The sequence below is a fragment of the Chiloscyllium punctatum genome, chromosome 1 (genome assembly GCF_047496795.1).
Source record: "Chiloscyllium punctatum isolate Juve2018m chromosome 1, sChiPun1.3, whole genome shotgun sequence".
NCBI lineage: Eukaryota > Metazoa > Chordata > Chondrichthyes > Orectolobiformes > Hemiscylliidae > Chiloscyllium > Chiloscyllium punctatum.
The window spans coordinates 25,203,343-25,223,651 of NC_092739.1; the positions used below are offsets into that span (position 1 = coordinate 25,203,343).

A 20,309-nucleotide genomic window follows, 5' to 3' on the forward strand; every position below is an offset into this window, starting at 1 on the left:
ATAAACACAATGGTGACAACAGCAGGCCAGAAGCTAGGAATACTGTGACAAGTAACTCATCTCCCAACTCCCCAAAGCTTAACCACCATCTGAAAGACACAAGTGAGGAGTGTGATGGAATACCACCCACTTACCTGATAGGTGCATCTCTAATAACACTCAAGAAGCCTGACACCATCCAGGACAAAGCAGCCTGCTTGATTGGAACCGTATCCACAAATATCAACTCCCTCTATCATTGACATGTAGAAGTCACAGTATGTATTGTCTACAATACGCACTGCAGAAATTCACCAAGGATCCTTGAACAGTACCTTCCAAACCCGTGACCATTTCCATCTAGAAGGACAAGGGCACCATATACATGGGAACACCACCACCTGTAAGATCCCCTCCAAGCCACTCACCATCCTGACTTTGAAATATACTGCCATTCCTTCACTGTCATTGGTTCAAAATCCTGGAATGCCCTTCCTAAGGGCATTCTGAGTCAACCTACAGCACATAGACTACAGCAGTTCAAGAAGACAGCTCACCACCACCTTCTCAAGAACAACTAGGAACGAGCAGTAAATGCTGGCCAGTCAGTGATGCTGACGCCCTATGGATGAAAAAAAAATGCTATTTTGGAACTAGGTACCATGCCCAAAAATGCTTGAAATGTATTTGATTGAATGTTGGTCACATGTTATGTGTGTCCTTGGTCAATATATAAAATTTTGGATCTGTTGCATATGTACCTATTTTAGGAACATTTCTTGGACCGTCCTTAAACAGTTTGAGAATAAAGGAAAGTAAGATTAGCTCATTGCACCCAGGTGTTCTGCAGAATGGGCAGAACCCTCCCAATGCGCACCGTGTGTGCACACAGATTTTTTAAAAATTGAAGTTGAGAAGAATGAGGGAACATTCACTACAGGTTTTTAAAATTGTGAAAAGTTTTAACACTGTAAATAGGAAAAACTATGATGCCTGGTTGGGGAATCAGAGAATAGTTGATAAAATTTCAGAATTATCACCAAGGGAATGAAGCAAAACATTTTACACAGTATTTTGTTTTTTTAACAAAGGGTTATTCAATCAATCACAGGGCAATCAAAGACAGGAATCATTGTACAGTTTAAGGGAAAATTGGATAAAAAATTGAAACAAAGTGAGACATAAGATTATTAGATGAATGTGGACAATGAAATAACTTTCAGATTGCTCCAGCAAGGACAGAGCATAAGTGATGGTTTCCTTCTGATTAGAAATGGCGTGGAGAGTCTGCTGTCATTAGACAGAGGGACAACTGAATACAGCTATTAAGAAGGCTGAAAAAAATTCAGTTTTATAATTAGAGGTAACCAGTACTAAGCAAAGATCTAATGTTGAATTTGGATGGCATGTTACACAAAGGTTACACCCAATGAGAAGAAATGAGTCTAACGAACTTTGAAAAAATGCTGAGAGTGTAAATCTTAGATCCTACTTAGATTATCTCATCTTGTATTTTATGAAGAGATAGCGATTGTCAGCAAATACCTTAAACAATGTGCAGCTGTTAAAATCCAGCAACCACCAATGAAGACTCCACCACAGTTCAACCTTGTGTTGTCATAAACTGCTATTTGCCAAGGAAATTGTCCCTTTAGAAAGAAAAGAAAGCGTAATTGCCTCACAATAATAACAGTACATTTCGAGAAAGAACAATATAAAATATACCCATTATTCAAACTCACCTGTTTCAAAGAAAAGACAATATCTACAAAATGGATCATTTTCAAACAAAACAAAATGAATCTCCATGCAAATTTCCCAGTCTTTCAATTATTACAGTATGAATTTCTCTTTGAACTTTATAAATCATACACTTGAGTGACAGTGGAAAACCTTATATAAATCCTTTTGAGTTGGTAGTGAAGGCACAGAAAGTGATCATGTCATTTTTCTGTAAGACTGTTTCCTCTGAGTGGCTAAATGTATCTTTCTTTCACTTTGGTCTATTTTTTTCAAATGAAGGAAATTAAGGTCAATGGCTATTTGTACTCTACTAAAATGATTATATGAATGATGTTGTCTTCATTGCATAGCAGCTTGTTTCTAGCTGGAACCTGTTGGCCGCTGCATTTTTACAACTTGCTCCCGAGAGCAGTGCATTGTGCCTCCCATGTCCCAGTAGTATGGTTGCTCTGAGGAAGAAGACAGGTGTCTGGCATACGCTGCTATGCTTAGAAATGGCAGTATCAGGCTGGTAACTGGTCTCCAGAGGGCAAAGTTCCACTAGGCTCTGCACTCACGTCCTTACTGGCCTAAAGAAAACAATCAGATCCTGATATCTCTGAACTACAGCAGGATGTATGGGTCTGGAGGCCCTTGTCCTGACCTACAGCTTGTGTTTCCATGGAGGTGGGGGTATTGATTGGTCACTATCTGGGCTGATGAACTGAGGTGTGTAATGAAATCAAAGCTTTCCTGATGTTATAGTAGGGAACTTCAGAATTATGTCTGTCAGAAGAGTTTTGGTGTCTGAGCTCAGAAACTGTACATAATTGTGACCTTTTTCAAACTATCTCTTTTAAGTGAGCATAGATATATTCTGGGTCACCCTTCTTGAAGAGTATAGACAGCCTTCTTCTCATCCTCCACCATGAATTATGCAGTAGTCATTGTCACTAGGCTAGTAATCCAGAAAGCTGGTGCTCAAATTCTGCTTCTGAAGTTCAAATTCCATATAGTTTTTAATAAAATGGAAAATCAAAACACTGGTGTCAGTAAAAATGATCGTGAGTTTGCCGATTGATGGAACATCATTTGTTGATCAAAATCAGTTAGGGAAGGATACCTGTTAATCCGGCCTGTATGTGACTCCAGTCCTGCATCAATGTAAATGCTTGTTGCCTTTTTATTGCTCCTTGAGGTATCCAGGAGATTATATTAAACTAGTGTAGGCCAACAATGCGTGGACTACGTAAATTCCTTGCTGGCAATGCCCACTCACTTCCCAAGAATCAATTTTGAAAAAGTTCAGAAAGGGGATTATCATGACCTATTCAGATTTCTTTGTCTTCCTCGTGCTCAGTGAAACATCACCTGCTTAACACTATCCAGTCCTTCCTTTTATGGAAGAGTATCCAAAATGGGTCTTTGAAGTAAGAAAACTTGAAGCTAGGATTGTGTTTGAGGAGGCTTTTATGGAACAGGTCAGTGAGAACTCCTGGATGATTGAGTCCAACTTACTGCCTTTGTCTCTTTTTACTTCATTTTCCTTTTGGCCTTCTTCATTAGCATAATTCAAAGCAGGCTGTTGAGTTTTGTCCTTCCAGCCACTGCCCTTGCACAGATGGATTTGCAGGGATGGAAAGTGTGAGCTGTGAATTGGTGGAGAAGAATGGAGATTTGAGGCTGTATTGAGCCTCATTACTATGCTTGGGTTACAGCAATGATATTCGGTGACTAGCCAGGTAACTGGCAATGTGCCACTGAAGTTGTCATTTCCAACAACCAGGCCTGAGCTCTTCCTCATCGGTTCAATGACTTTCCTCATAGGAAATAAAAGACTTCTCAGGATCCCCTGGACATTATGCATCATTTTGTCCTGCAACAAAATTGAATAAACTGGGGTCAATCAACCAGGTGAACAGCAGTTGAAAAACTTGGGAGAATGAATCAATAAACGCTTAGTCCCAGCTTTTAAAAATAAAGCAAGAATGTTTAGAGTGTTGCATGTAAGTGGTTGTTAGGAGAGAAAGTTGGCCATTATGCATGGTGCTGAGTTTGAGGCACACAACTCCATTGTGATAGGCTGGTTCTTCAACTGTTGCTTTTGGTAGGTGAAAGCATAACTGTATCCAAGGTGGGCAATAAGTAAAGGGAGATAATTTACTTTGTTGGCTTTCCTGCTCTGGGCAGTCATTTCTTTCAGAATTCCTTGTGGGGTGTACATGTTGACAATCAGTGGCACTTTCTGGAGGTGATACAATTGACATTCCTGACATGTTTTCTGCCACAAATGTATAGCATTCTGAGAATCTTGACTTGCAGTTTGAATTGTGTCATCTCCTCCATCATATGCATGCCTGGCCTTTTGAAAAATTATTGCTGAGAAATGTAGTCAAGGTAGCTAGCAGTCAAGTGAGTGAGCCAAGCAATATTCCTCACTAATGAGGTTTATCTCCCATGTGGTCAAATCTATCCTTATAAAGGTTTCTAATTTCCATAAGAGTTCAATACATGCACTCATTTTACAAATAATTAATGTCGGTCATTTGTCCAATAACTATTATAGAGAGTCGACCCAGGTATCCTTAAGGATTCTTCCACAGGGTTTTGGTGAGGTGAACATAATTTTTTTTTACACTAGGGTGAAAGCAGCACAGCACCACAATATGGAATAAGCTATTTCATTCACCAGACATAAGCCCTGTCAAAATACTGTACCACATTTGTGAACTTATGAAAAGTACAAGAGCTGATCACAGGAAAAACCAAAAGAACTGCAGATGCTGGAAACTAGAAACAAAAACATAAATTGCTGAAAAATCTCAGCAGATTTGGCAGCGTCTGTGGAGAGAATGCAGAGTTAACGTTTTGGGTCCAGTGACCCTTCTTCAGAGTATAGTTTCTGTTCAAAGGCATTGCTCGAGATATGCATTAGCACTGAGCTTGTTCAAAATGTAAAATCAGCACTTTAGCATTAACTATGGTGGGTAGCCTATCTTTGCACAGAACTCTGCCATATTGGATTAGGGTACCCAGTAGGCATTCAGGAAGCATGCTACAAGTCAAAATGGTCATTGCCTAGAAGCAGCACTGACCCAGAGTGTCCCTCATTGCCTCAGTTCTCAGGAGAATATATCATGGAAGAGTGCTTCACCTTAACCATTTTTCCCATTGCTAATCTTGTAATTCTTTCCAGCACCATTGTCCTCCTTCAATAATAATGTCAAATCCATAATAGAAACAAGATCATCCAACAGCACATTGGTATTAAATTAGTTAAATAAAAGAACTAATAGCTCTTGTTAATGCTTGTTATCTTAGAAATCCTGCTAAGTATTTTCTCAATGGTTATACTAAGAGAGGAGGGCTCTTCTAATGCAGTAGTAGTACCCTTACCTCTGGGTCAGGTGCCCAAAATTCAAGTTTGACTAGCCGCAAAATATGAAACGATATCTGTGGGAGATTAGAAATGTTGTTTTTGCAGATGGGTGAGGGGGTGTAGTGGGGGAAGGGAAGGGGAACATTATACAAATGGTCGCAGAATTCTTGTAGCATGTAGCGTATAGCATACTTAAGGCTAAGACTTTAATGAATATAGAGGGTCTTTTAAAGAAAATAGTTTTAAGCTAGGAAATAACTTTAAAGTGTTGTAGTTGACCACAAAAAGAAGCAGCAGGGGCATTTCACAATAAAGAGAAAATAAGAGAAGATAAGAGAAAAAAGATAAAAGAACAAGCTGCAACAAACAAGGAACAAAGAATGCAGACAAGGACAGCAGGATGGCCAGATAAGAAAATAACTAACAAGTGAGGTAATCGGCTTATGACGGGATAGGAAAAGGGAGGCGTGATTCCGCAACTTGTAAACTGAATAAGAAAGCTAACATGCTTTTGATTGCAGAAGCGTCTGGTCCTTGCAAGGCTGTAATAAATTGTTCTTGTTTCCAAGGCTTTGTTTCAGGCTGATTGATTTGTGAGTGAGTTCTGTTTTTCACAATATCCAAATAGTAATATCAAAAATGTACCATAAAGGGTGAAGATATTTCCAATGGCTGTGGAGGTAAACTTAAGCAGCTAAGTGCTGGGGAACTAGTTGCAGGCTGTGGAACTTCCTGCTTGCTGTGGCAGCCTGACTCAAACGACTGTCCAAAACTAATGAGGTAAGTGTGGTCCATCTGTATGGGTATTTGGTGTACCATCCTCGTGATAGAGGACAGCAAATTGTTCTACCCTAGAGTTAAGATCACCTTACAGTTCTGCACAAGTATAGAGAACATTCTAAAATGCTGCTGTCAATATTGGGTCCGACAGACAAATGTCCATTGGATTGTAGTTCTGTGGTAATTATTATGAAGGTGTAGAGGTGTACTGTACCTTTAAGAGAGTTGAAGGACTTAGCAAGCATACAGAGTGCTGGAAAATTTACAATGTAACATTTGACCCAGCAGCTAGCAGTAGCTGGATTGCCATGAGACAAAACGAAAATTCAAATTTGGCCAATGAAATTAAATCATGCCCCAAGATACTAAACTCTAATCAAGTTTGAATTTGGTATTTTGACAATATTAAGACCAGTGAAATGATCTGATGCTTTGGGGTATAAAAATTAAACAAATTGAACAGTTAGAGGAGAGCTGCAAAGCCACCAACATATGTAGGCTACCTGTAGAATAGCTCTCTCAATGTGTGCTGGAGAATTTACAATGTAACATTTGACCCAGCAGCTAACAGTACCTGGGTTGCTATGAGACAGAAAAAAACAAATTCAAATTCAGCCAATCAGTTTATATCAAGCCCAAACTCCAATTCCAATCAAGTTTGAATTTGGTATTTTGACAATATTAGGACCAATGAAATGATCCAATGCTTTGGGGTTCAATTAAACAAATTGAATGGTTGGAGAACTGCCACACCACCAATATATGCAGATTGACTGAGAATAGCTCCCTTAAAGATACCTTTATCTAGCAATGACCTGTGAAACAGAAACCCAAAGAAGAAGAAGAAGACAGAGGAACATATAAAGAAGATTTGATACTGGCTGGTTTTGAAATTTGAATTTTTTGATAAATCTTAATTGGGGTTTTTATTGGCCCAGTATGGTAGAGGGGGAAGTAAAAGATAGGTTAGAAAAAGGAGTTGTAAATAGTTGTTGATTAATTGTTCTTTGTTAGACGTAAAGAATAAAGTTCTTACTTTTTTTTGTACTTTAAATCGTGACTTTGGAGATGGTTTTTGGCCTCAAATTTTAACAGATTACTGCACGGGGTGAATCTTTTCTGTGTTGCTGGTTTAAATTAGTGGATGGGGGAGGGGTGGGTGGTGGTTACTCCATGTCATAAAATAATAATTACTACAAATATGGAAATTATCTGCACTTCTCCATGATAATGATCAATGTTATCATATTTTTTTAACTACCCACTTGGTCAATGTTGTTCAGAATGGGTTCTATATGTTTTTAATACATCGTGGAACGAGACACCACCAGGCTTTAAGACGTTCACAGAATCACAGAGAAATGACGGTGCAGAAGGATTCCATTGTGCCCATTGTTCCTGTACCAACTCTATTATCTAGAGCCAATCTCGTGTCTTTTCCCTATTTCACTGTCCAACATTACTATCCAAAAAACCTCCAATGTCCTCTTCAGTACCTCAATTGAATTTGCTCCACCATATTTCCAAGTGGTGTATTCCATACCCAAACAACTCACTGTGTGAAGAAGATTTTTCTTATATAGAGTTATAGGGACACGCAGGATGGAAACGGACCCTTTGATAAACTCGTCCATGTTGACCAGATATCCTAAACTGATCTGGTCCCATTTGCCAGCATTTGGCATATATGCCACTAAACCCTTCCTATTCAGGGAATCCCTACATTGTGGAAGCAGGCCTTTTGGCCCATCAAGTCCATACTGACCCTCTGAAGGACATCCCCACTACCTCAGTGTTTAGTACTGCTGCCTCACAGCACCAGGGATCTGGGTTCAATTCCAACCTTGGATGACTGTCTGCGTGGAATTGTACTTTCTCCCCTTGTCTGCGTGGGTTTCCTCCCACAATCCAAAGATATGCAGGTTAGATGAATTGGCCATGCTAAATTGCCCATAGTGTTCAGGGATGTGTAGGTTAGGGGGATAACGTAGAGTAATAGGGGAATGGGTCTGGGTGGGATACTCTTTAGAGGGTCAGTATGGATCTGCTGGGCCAAAGAGCTTGTTTCCATACTGTAGGGGTTCTATGATTCACTACCCTAACCCTGTCGCCCTGCATTTCCCATGGCTAACCCCCTAGCCTAGACACTTTAGCACAGCCAATCCAACTAGCCAATATATCTTTGGATACATCATCCTTGCTTTATTTGCGCATTGCTTTAAATCCATGCCCTTCCAATTTTGTTTCTTTTACATACCCACTCACTTTTCGCAAACCTGCACACATGTTCTCCATCCAATACACTTATTATATGCTCATTTTTCTTGATTTATATTCAGGGCCTGGTTCTAGGATATCACTGGGGCCTCTGCAAATGAGTATGCCCCTCAGCAAGCTGACGTTTGTGGTACTGTCTCTTTCAGCCCAAATACCAATACACTCATGTCTGGTAATTCTCAACATGAAGCCTTCTTTCTAACAACAGTGTTGATTTGAAAATATTAAACTAGTTTTGTATTCCAGAGATTGTTTTTTTTAGTTGAATTCAATTTTCACCAGCTGCCATGCTGGGATTTGAACTCATGTCCCCTTGAGCAAACAAATGGACATTAAGGGTTGCAGCAGTTGTGAGTGTGAGAATGTGAGGTGAAGAAGATGGATTAATTGTACAGGACTTTGGTTAGGCCACATTTGGAGTACTGTGTGCAGTTCTGGTCGCCTCACTTTAGGAAAGATGTGGAAGCTTTGGAGAGGGTGCAGAGAAGATTTACCAGGATGTTGCCTGGAATGGAGAGCAGGTCGTACGAGGATAGGTTGAGAGTTCTCGGCCTTTTCTCGTTGGAACGGCGAAGGATGAGGGGTGACTTGATAGAGGTTTATAAGATGATCAGAGGAATAGATAGAGTAGACAGTCAGAAACTTTTTCCCCGGGTACAACAGAGTGTTACAAGGGGACATAAATTTAAGGTGAAGGGTGGAAGGTGAAGGGAGATGTCAGGGGTGGGTTCTTTACCCAGAGAGTGGTGGGGGCATGGAATGCGCTGCCCGTGGGAGTGGTAGAGTCAGAATCATTGGCGACCTTTAAGTGGCATTTGGATAGGTACATGGATGGGTGCTTAATCTAGGATAGATGTTCGGCACAACATCGTGGGCCGAAGGGCCTGTTCTGTGCTGTATTGTTCTATGTTCTATGTTCTATGTTCTATGTTCTAATTGTGGTGCAGTGATTACAGAGAATGAAGGGAAGCACAGAGGTGACAACTATGAGACTCCAAACTACAGAGCTCTTGTTAGCTCTGGTGGGATCATTGAAGTTTCAAGTTTGTAGTCTTAGCCTGAGAAAGTGAGGACTGCAGATGCTGGAGATCAGAAGCCTGATATCTCTCTCAATATTCCTGAAGAAGGGCTCATGCCCGAAACGTCGATTCTCCTGCTCCTTGGATGCTGCGCTTTTCCAGCAACACATTTTCAGCTCTTCAGTATCCTTGTCCTACTGGATGGAGAAAGTGAGGACTGCAGATGCTGGAGATCAGAGTTGAAGAGTCTGGTGCTAGAAAAGCACAGCAGGAATTCCTGATGAAGACCTGGTGCTTGAAACATTGACTCTCCTGCTCCTTGGATGCTGCCTGACTGGCTGTGCTTTTCCAGCCCCACACTCTTGTCCTACTAGTTGCAGAGGAGATGCCTGGAGGACAATGCTAAGAAATATTGGGAGAAATATCAGGATACGGACCCATTCTCAAGTGTTTTACAGTATTGTACAGAGTTAAAATATACTCATGTTCTTAAAAAGCAAAAAGTCAGTTAAACTTCATTAAATAAGAAATATAAACTTACTTGTAAAGCTTCTGCACCTCCTACAAGCCTTTTAGTTCTCTTCGAGGTGTGTGTGTCTCTGGTAACATTTGAAATCCCACAAGATATTTTAGTAAGTGATGACTTGAGCAGTATTCTTTCTAAAGGTAATGTGAAATGCACACTGTGTTTATCAACCTTGTAATGCACCAGGTTCAAGCCAGTTTACATAGACCATTGTTTTTCAACACTGGCAGAAATAAATTGGAGACAAGTCCCCTAATCAATGGAGATAACTTTGACATTGACCAGCATTTAATGGTAGTACCAAATTAACAGCATATCTTATATCTTCCCTGTTCCTTATTTAATCCCTGTTGTAAGCTGATCAGTCCATGGGAAAAATCTGATGATTGAAAATGAACTGTAGCCCACAAGATTTCATTGTATACTGCTACTGGAGAATGGAAATCAGTTCCTTTGCTTTTCAAGATACACATTTTTACTTTCCATAGTGGAAGGTTCATGCAGGCAAGAATTGCTCACAGTCTCTAGCTCATCTCGACCAATAGATTGTGAGCTCCCAGCGGCTGTCTATCTGCTTTGTCCCAAGTGGCCCTCTGCTGGAAGTGAACAAAACCATTGAAGATTATACTAGAAACAATCTCAGGGCATATGAACTGGTGAGATTGACGTGGCATGAGATTGTACATTAACTTGAATTATGGACCAAACCTTTCTTGTCTCTATTAATCAACAAAGCCCAAAGATCACTGCAAGCAGGGTTTATGTTTCACTCTCAAGAACTGCAGCAGTACTGAATTGATTTTACATTTCATTTACAGTTATGTTTTGTTTATTCAGTTAATAGGAAAATTACCTCGATTGGTTTCTAAGATGGTAATTGGACATACTAGAGTAAAACCCATTGTTTCTCATTCACTTATTGTTTTGCAATTTTGCCCCTTCTCTGCTAATAATTAAGGCTTGTGCTATGGTGGAAAAGGTGCAAGTCATTCTCTGATACCACCTAAAAGTCACCATTCTTTATCTGAGGTCTAGTAAGTAAATGCCATCACCTATCCACTGTGGGAAGCTCAATCTATTTCTCATTTAATATCAAGCTAAGTCCAAGCACTTTGTGCAGCAGAATTTTTCCTCCCTGGTGAGCAATGGTGAAGAAGATGAAGCGATGCATTGAGATGTAAAAAATCAGATTCTCATGTTGAGAGAAGTGTTTGCATCAAACCATAAATGGCAATATCAGAACCTTGCCATCAAGCAACAACTACTTTATTCCCATGCCTTGACCTTACATTAAAACCCCAACTTTTACCTTATAGCCACTTCTAATTCTCTGTTCCTTCATTGAGAAACTCGACTGCATAAATTCCCCACATTTTAATCAGAGCAGTTATCTGGCACATGCAGCTTATCTTGGCCTTTGACCAAGTGCTTCTTCACACCCCCATCCCTATCTGCTCCACAGCTACCTCCTTTGTTCACACCAGTTGGCATTGGCAAACCACCAGACACCCTATATCACCATGCCTTCTTTCAGTCCAACTGAGAGTTTAGTCTTAGACACTTTGGAGTTTAGACCATAAAGCAATAATACATAGGAGTGGAAGTAAGGCCATTCCGCCCATTGCATCCACTCCGCCATTTAATCATGGCTGATGGGCATTTCAACTCCACTTATCCGCACTCTCCTTGTTTAGGGTCACATATGACTTGTATGTTTCTACCAGTTTTGGTTTGCAAACGGGGACACCAGATGCATCTTATGGCACTTAGCTTGCTCTCTTAGCATTCACGCACACCACCACTCATTTAGATTCTTCTCAGCCCCCACCTACTTCACATTGCTTTCCTATTGAACTACCTGACTTCAGGACTGGCTTGCAGCCTCTTTATGGCCCATATTGCTTTCTTAGTGCGCAGGATCTTTAATGCGCACTTACTAGCTGACAGCTTGCTTGCATTGCTATTTCAGTGCAGAAGCAGAGGCAGGCAGCTTCTGCCCATGGGAATCACTGAAGAGTCAACGGGGTGCACAAGTTACTGTATGCCACAGCTCTAGCTCAATGACAGATCAACAGCATTGGCCAGCAGAGTACGCAGCTAAAGCAATTAATTGTGGGAAGATTGTGTGCTGGGTAAATGCCACTAGACTAGAGACCTAGTTTAATGCACTGCAGACACAGGTTCAAATCCCACCATAGCAGCTTGTGGAATTTGAATCAAGTTAATATGTCCTGATTATTAGGCTGGTTTCAGTGATGGTGAGCAAGAAACTCCATCTATTTCACTGATGCCCTTTAGGAAAGAAAGATGCCATTCTTACTTACACGTGATCTCAGGCCTACAGCAACTTGGTTGATTCTTTAAAAAATCTGTTCTTTGAGATGCTGTAGAAAATCACTCAGTTCAAGGGCATGTAGGAATGAGTAACAAAGCTGGCCTTGCTAGCTGTATTTTACAGGCTGTATTTCAAGCCTTGTAAACCACATGTGAGAGCCAAATGGAGAGGGGGGTAGGGGAAGCAGCAGTCTTTAGTCTGGTGAAGGGGTTTACGGTCAGTCAAAGAGCTCATCTGATTATACAGCAGGAGTTTGGTCAGGCACCTGGTGCTACCAGACACCAGGGATTTCTGTCCTTGCAGGTTAGTCCTGCAAATCAATTCAAACAGTCCGGGGGTTACAGGCAGTTCAGTTGATGTGTAGTTAAGACATCAGTCCTGGGAGTAAATCTTAGTCACTCCTGACAAGTCAGTCTCTGGGTGGGGTGGGGAGGGGGGGTGGTCATGGCAAGTCTCGGATTTGCTCAATAACGTTCAGCGGGCTTATTGGGAGCAGTCTGGGGAGTTCAAGGGAAAGTGAGCAACTTGAGTCTAGGGATGAACTTCATTGTATATTGGGTTGCTGCGGATATGGTGATAGTGACGGGGCAATTATAGATAGCAGGGTGGACCTCAGTGAATAGGAAGGGACTGGAGCTCCAGACAGCATGGTGTTCAGACAGATCACAGTTCTCTGGCCTCAATATGGGAAGAGCATAGAGCCAACAGGGGCATGGGAATTTCCAAAGCCACGGCTTCTGGGTGTTAAGTGGGAACATTAATACTAATGTAAAGGGCTCCATGAAAATAGAGGGAGTTTAAAATTTATCAGGGACATGGGGACAGCAAGAGCAAAGGGAATGTGAGTGACAACCTCAAGCTTCATGGCCATTATATTGTGTGCACTAATTGCATCTTTAGCATGTCAGATAAGCAACTGTAACAAGAATGAGGCCAGAATGTCCCATTTCCCAGTGACATTCCATAGCAAGCACTGTACTTTCAGAGAGAAGAATGCTGGTTCACATTATTTACAATCATATCATCAGACATGTGAACTGCACACACTGTGCAACTGTTGGGCAGGGGGTGGGGGGTGAATACTGGTCACAAGTAATGTTGACTATGTCACTGGTCCTTGCAATATGAAAAGCAATGTCTGTATGGAGCAAAAGTGACCCCAAAAGAGGCACAATACAATCAACTAATGCAAGACCTCGTAAGGTGCACAGGGGCATAGAAGTGATTCCCCTTCAACCTGAACTATAAGTGCAATGCAAGATGTCTTACAAGGATGATGGATGCTAGGAGGAGAAGGGTTTATTACACATGCAGCACTTAACACTGTATTTATCTATTTGCCACATGACTGACAGAGCACTTGTCGAAATAAGGTCCAATGTCAAAATAAGTCATTTTATGTCACTTTGTGTTGGAGTGCTCCATGTCCCACAGTAGAGAGGACTATGTTCAGTTGTCATTTGTGAGTGATGTGAATACTGATTGCCCACATTAATAAGAAGCCTATTCTATTTCCTCTGTTGCCCACCTAGAGGGGCAGTGTCAGTGAGACTGAAGAGCCCAGGCACAGCAGCAGGTGTGCTGTGATGCAACAAAGGCTCTCAGAAATGGAGGAGGAACAGATGGTCCAGCAAACGCAGGAGCAGCAGCTCCCCCCAGCCGCTGGGCGACAGAATCAATGTGAGCATCATGATGCTCACTCACAGTTGAAGGATTCTTCACAAGGTACAGGAGGGTCAGAATCTTTCATCCACAATGCAGTTTTCTCCAGGTGAGTGGGGTGCATTGATACTGAGGATGTCGCAGGACACTGTCACTGATCTGTGTCAACTGCTGGGATAGAACCTGCGATCTGAAGGAGCAAATAGCCATCCTATCCCAGTGACTGCCAACCTGTTTTGAACTTTTTTACAACTGGGTCCCTCCAGGCAGTCAATGGAGATCTGTCTGGAGGCATCATAGGAGTGTGGTGGGTACTTCATTATTGAAGTGATTGTACAAGAAAATTCACTAGACCCTCACAGAGAGAACTTTTTTCATGAAACTCAACAAATTGACATGTTACCAAAATTTAGTAAGGTTCAGACCAATCTGTTTGGATGAGAAGAAAAATATCAAAGTCCTGGATGTCTCAGTCTCAAGGTGTTTGACAAAGTGAGAGATCATAAATGACAAACAAAGCTGAAAATACTTCAGAAGAAAACTAAAATAACATTCTCTCCAAAAAAACAAGTCTTAACTTACCTTCATTATAATCTTTGGGTTTATTTGTTCCTTTATAAAAACAAAGACACATTGAAAGATATTAATCATAATGACAACCATTTCCAGTCAAATAATTAACACTATCATCCAGGGATCCACAGCTGCACACAAATAAATACACATTGGCTACAATGCTAATTTATAAACAGATGGAAATGTTCAAATGCAATTTTCAAGTATGTACATGACCAATTGATTAATTCATATGTTGAGATCCCTATAAAAAGAGATTATATTAATGAAAGAATCCAAATATACCATGGTATGAAACATTATTGATTTTCAAAAGAAGTAAAATTAACATGAATGAGTGAAAGTGTTGAGATGCTTATTAAAATATTTGTGATTCTTCATGTTTTGAGAGAATATTGATGATTCAGAGAGATCCATTGATTGGAACATCAGTGCATCTTAGAATACATATTGAAGTATATTGCTTTAAATCCTTCAGCCGAACAATGCAACAATAATTCAGTGCTCACTAGGTCTGGCTTCTCGTACGTCATTGATTTCCATTGTCCCATCTCCTTAACCCTCTCAGCTTCTCTATCTTTGACATCACTTTTAGTATGTTCCTTAAAATCTATTTCCTTTAATCAGGTTTTGGTGTCAAATGTGTCAAATTTCATTCCCTGAAAGTGCCCAACTGATTATTTTCCAAAGTTCGATAGATTTAGGATAAGTTCCTGCAGATTGGACGGTGGCTAATGTTGTACCACTTTTTAAGAAAGAGCGAGAGAGAAAGCAGGAAATTATAGATGAGTTAGTCTGACCTCAGTGGTGGGAAAGATGCTGGAGTCAATTATAAAGGATGAAATTACGACACATCTGGATAGCAGTAACAGGATAGGTCAGAGTCAGCATGGATTTATGAAGGGGAAATCATGCTTGACTAATCTTCTGGAATCTTTTGAGGATGTAACTCTGAAGATGGACAAGGGAGATCCAGTGGATGTAGTATACCTGGACTTTCAGAAAGCCTTTGATAAAGTCCCACATAGGAGGTTAGTGAGCAAGATTAGGGTGCATGGTATTGGGGGCAAAGTACTGACTTGGATTGAAAATTGGTTGGCTGACAGGAAGCAAAGAGTAGTGATAAACAGCTCCCTTTTGGAATGGCAGGCCGTGACCAGTGGGGTACCGCAGGGATCAGTGCTGGGACCGCAGCTTTTTACAATATATATTAATGATATAGAAGATGGTATTAATAGTAACATTAGCAAATTTGCTGATGATACAAAGCTGGGTGGCAGGGTGAAATGTGGGGAGGATGTTAGGAGATTACAGGGTGACCTGGACAGGTTAGGTGAGAGGACAGATGCATGGCAGATGCAGTTTAATGTTAATAAATGTACGGTTATTCACTTTGGTGGCAAGAACAGGAAGGCATATTACTACCTAAATGGAGTCAAGTTAGGTAAAGGGCAGTACAAAGACATCTGGGTGTTCTTATACACCAGTCAATGAAGGCAAGCATGCAGGTACAGCAGGTAGTGAAGAAGGCTAATAGCATGCTGGCCTTCATAATAAGAAGGACTGAGTATAGAATCAAAGAGGTTCTTCTGCAGCTGTACAGGGCCCTGGTGAGACCACACCTGGAGTATTGTGTGCATTTCTGGTCTCCAAATTTGAGGAAAGACATTTTGGCTATTGAGGGAGTGCAGCATAGATTTCACGAGGCCAATTCCTAAGAATATCTTATGTTGAAAGACTGGAGCGACTGGGCTTGTATACCCTTGAGTTTAGAAGATTGAGAGGGGATCTGATTGAGACGTATAAGATTATTATAGGATTGGACACTCTGGAGGCAGGAAACATGTTTCTGCTGATGGGTGAGTCCCGAACCAGAGGACACAGCTTAAAAATAAGGGGTAGGCCATTTAGGACAGAGATGAGGAGAAACTTCTTCACCCAGAGAGTGGTGGGTGTGTGGAATGCTCTGCCCCAGAAGGCAGTGGAGGCCAGTCTCTGGATTCGTTTAAGAAAGAGTTGAACAGAGCTCTCAACGATAGTGGAGATAAGGCAGGAACAGGATACTGATTGAGGATGATCAGCCATGATCATAATGAATGGTGGTGCAGGCTTGAAGGGCAGAATGGCCTACTCCTGCACCTATTGTCTATTGTCTATTGCCCTATAGTGACATTTATGGACTTGTAAGGATGACTCTTTCTACTCTATTTCATCTAACTCATTACTTCTGTTTCCCTTCTTTCCCATTAAATACATTTACAATATTTGCCTTATTGTAGTTGCATTTTACATCCTAATTTGCATAAAGAAATTGCACCCGAGTTTGCTATTAGGTTCATAAGTAAGTTTCTTCTATTTCTGACCTTTAGTTTTAGATTGCCATTTAAGTAGTAACATTTTCTCTACACCTACCTTGTCTAATTATTTTGTCATTTTAATAACCCCTATCAAGTCATGTCTCGGCCTTCTCTTTTAGAAGGAGAGCACCCTGGTTTCTTCAGTTTGTCTTGAAAAATATATTCTTCCAGTTTTGAATTTTTTTTTTGCATCTTCTCTTTATATGATTTTGTACCCTTAACATAATATAAAGACCAGATCATTTTGTTGGAAGTGATTCTGAAAGATAGGATTTATATACATTTGGAGAGGCAGAGAATGATTGAGTACAGGCACAATAAATCCGTTTACTATTGAAGGATTGCAGAAAACTGTTAGTGGTGCAGATATTATTTTGTGGTTTACAAAGTTTGTTTCAAAACCAAAATATCTTATGTTTCGTTGAGTGTCTAGGCTCTGCAAAATGTTCTGAATTGATGCTTTTTTTCTTATTCATTTCATATTTTGGTTGGTTTGGAGCCCAAATGTTCGGCACAGCATCATGGGCTGAAGGGCCTGTACTGTTTTATGTTCACAAAAGTCAACATAGTTTTGTGCGAGGGAAATTGTGTCTCACAAACTTGATTGAGTTTTTTGAGGAAGTAACATGGTAGACTAATTAATAAAGTTGGATCTCATGGATTCAGGATGAGCTTGCCAATTGGATACAAAATTGGCTTAATGTCAGGAGACAGAGTGATGATGGAGGGTTGTTTTTCAGACTGGAGGCCTTTGACCAGCGGTTTTCTACAGGGATCGGTGCTGGATCCATTTTTGTTTCTAATTTATATAAATTATTTAGATGAGAATATAGAAAGCATGGTTAGCATGTTTGCAAATGACATAAAGGTTGATGGTATAATGGACAATGAAGTAAGTTATCTAAGATTACAAAGAGATCTTGATCATTTGGGTCAATGGGCTGAAGAGTGGTAGATGGAGTTTAAATTGGATAATTGCAAGGTATTGCATTTTGGTATACAAAAATTTGGATACAATTAAAGGTAGTATTGTAGAACAGAGAGACGGAGGGGTTCATGTACATAATTCTTTGACATTTGCATCACACATAGATAGTGTGGTTAAGATGTTGTTTAGCATGTTTACCTTCATTGCTTGGACATTTGAGTATAGAAATTGGGACATTATGTTGAGATTGTACAAGATGTTGGTGAGGCCTCTTCTGAAGTAATGTGTCCAGCTCTGGTCTCCCTATTATAGGAAGGATATTCTTAAACTGGAGAGCGATCAGAAGAGACATACCAGAATTTTGCCGAAAATGGAGGGTTTGCGATATAAGTAGAGGCTAGAGAGGTTGGGACTTTTTTCACTGGAGCATTAGAGATTGAGAGGTAACCTTATAAAGGTTTATAAGATCAAGAGGGTGAATGGCAAGTGTCTTTTCTCTAGAATGGGGATTTCAAGAGTAGGTGGTATACTGTTAATGTGAGAGGAGAAAGATTTTAAAAGGTCATGAGGGGCAACTTGTTTTACACAGAGAGTGGTTAGTATGTGGGATGAACTGCCAGAGGAAGTAAGTAGTGGATGTGAATATATTTACAACCTTTAAAAGACATTTGGATAAGTACATGAAAAGAAACATTCAGAGAGATATGGGCCAAGCACATGATTGTGGGATTAATTTAGTTTGGGATTATGATCATCATGGACTAGTTGGACTGAATGATCTGTTTACATGCTGTATAATTCTATGACTATGACTAACTGTGTACAGTAATCCAAATATGGTCTAACCATAGTTAAAATTTATATAACTCTCTATTTTTCAGGTGCACCATTTCACAAAAGAACCTGACGTTTGTTTTTTTTTGTCACCTTCCCATCTTTTGTCACAACCTTTCTGTATATTAGCCCTGGACCTCTTTTCTTTCTCTACCCTTTCCAGAATCGCCTATCCAAGTAATGCATCATTTCCTTATCCTACTATCAAAATCTGCAGTGGATCTCCCAGGGAACTGGCTCCAATTTCAGTACTTGGTTAAACAGTCAGCTCCTTTTTAGAAGATGTTATTTATAGTCATACTAAAGTATTTATTCAAGCATAGAGATCTACAGCACAGAAAAAGACTCTTTGGCCCATCAAGTCTGTGTCAGTCTAAAACAACCACCCAACTATTCTAATCCCATTTTCCAGCAGTTGACACATAGCCTTGTATACATTGGCACATCTTGTACCTTGTGCACGTCTAAATACTTCTTAAATACCATGAGGGTTTCTGCAGCTTCATTGGAACAATTATCAGATTCTCACCATCCTCTGGATGAAAAAGTTTATCCTCACGTCTCCTCTAAACCTTCTGCTCCTTATCATAAATCTACACCCTTCCATCAAGAAAAAAATTCTTCCTCTCTACCCTATCTGTGCCCCTCATAATCTTATACATCCCAATCATGTCCCCTCTCAATCTCCTATGATCTAAGGAAAACAGTCTTAGTCTATCAGAAGACCATAAGAGATGTGGCGGAGTTATACTATGTAACCCACTGAGAGTGCTCCACCTTTTAATCATGGCTGATATTCTCAACTCTATTCTTCTGGACTAAAGAGTATTGTCATGCTAAATGACTCTATGACTCAGAGATACATTGCTTTTGTCAATATAAAATATGTTGACACTGGATTTCCAGAAGCTTTCATTTGTAAGCTGTGGTATGCATATGTGCTGTTGAGAAGTATGTTGTCCCTTCCAGAGTATTAGGTTTGTTGTGCAATTATACAGGAAAACACAGACAGTGGGAATAAATGGGTCTTTTGCTGAGTGACAGCCAGTGACTAGTGTCATATTGTAAGATCCGTGCTTGAGCTCCAGTTACTCACAATATACATCAATGACATGGATGAGGAAACCAAATGTTATATTTCAAAATTTGTTAATAATGTAAAATGAGATGAGATTGTGAGCTGTGAGAAGGCAGGGAGGCTTCAAGATGATCTTGAAAAGTTGTGTAAGTGGGGAAACATATTGGAAATTCTGTACAATATGGTTCAATATGAACTTTTACACTTTAGTGTGAAAACCCGAAAGGAAGATTATTATTTAAATTATGATATATTGGGAGGTGATGATGTACGAAGGGATCTGGGTATCCAATGCAAGAGGATTTAAGTCCAGAAGTAGGGATGTCCTAGCCCAGTCACACAGAGGCTTGGTGAGACCACACCTAGAATACTGTGCACAGTTTTGGTCTCCATACAATCCAGGCAAAAGTGGGTTCTGCAGATGCTGGAGATTAGAGTCAAGGTTAGAGTAGTGCTGGAAAAGCACAGCAAGTCAGGCAGCATCCAAGGAGCAGGAAAATCAACGCTTCGGGCAAATTTCCCTCATCAGGGATTCCTGATGAAGGGCTTTTGTTGGAAATGTCGATTTTTCTGGTCCTTGGATGCTGCCTTACCTGCTGTGCTTTTCCAGTAGTACTCTCCACACAATCTGTTAACATTACACCGAATGAGTCTCCAAAAGCAAACACAGGATTTGTAAGTGCACACTTTGTTGCAGGTTGTGATTTTGCCCATAAGCTGGCAGATGTGGCAGGTTCAATTCCCATATTGGTTGAGAAGGAATCTCCTTCTCTACATTTCCCCTCCCCTGAGGTGTGGTGAGCCTCAGGTTAGGCCACCACCCATCGTGTCTCTTTAATGAATGAACAGCCCAATGG

General features: G+C 40.5%; 1 protein-coding gene across 1 annotated transcript in view; it reads right to left on the bottom strand.

The window, feature by feature from the left end:
* Positions 1 to 20,309, bottom strand: part of cfi (complement factor I) — a 75,407-nt gene that overhangs the window by 20,199 nt on the left and 34,899 nt on the right. The window contains exons 12-14 of the mRNA XM_072580632.1: positions 14,262 to 14,291; positions 9,698 to 9,816; positions 1,525 to 1,628 (exon numbers count right to left, since the gene is read on the bottom strand). Of these exons, the coding sequence (XP_072436733.1) occupies positions 1,525 to 1,628; positions 9,698 to 9,816; positions 14,262 to 14,291 (253 nt within the window). The remainder of the gene's footprint in view (positions 1 to 1,524; positions 1,629 to 9,697; positions 9,817 to 14,261; positions 14,292 to 20,309) is intronic.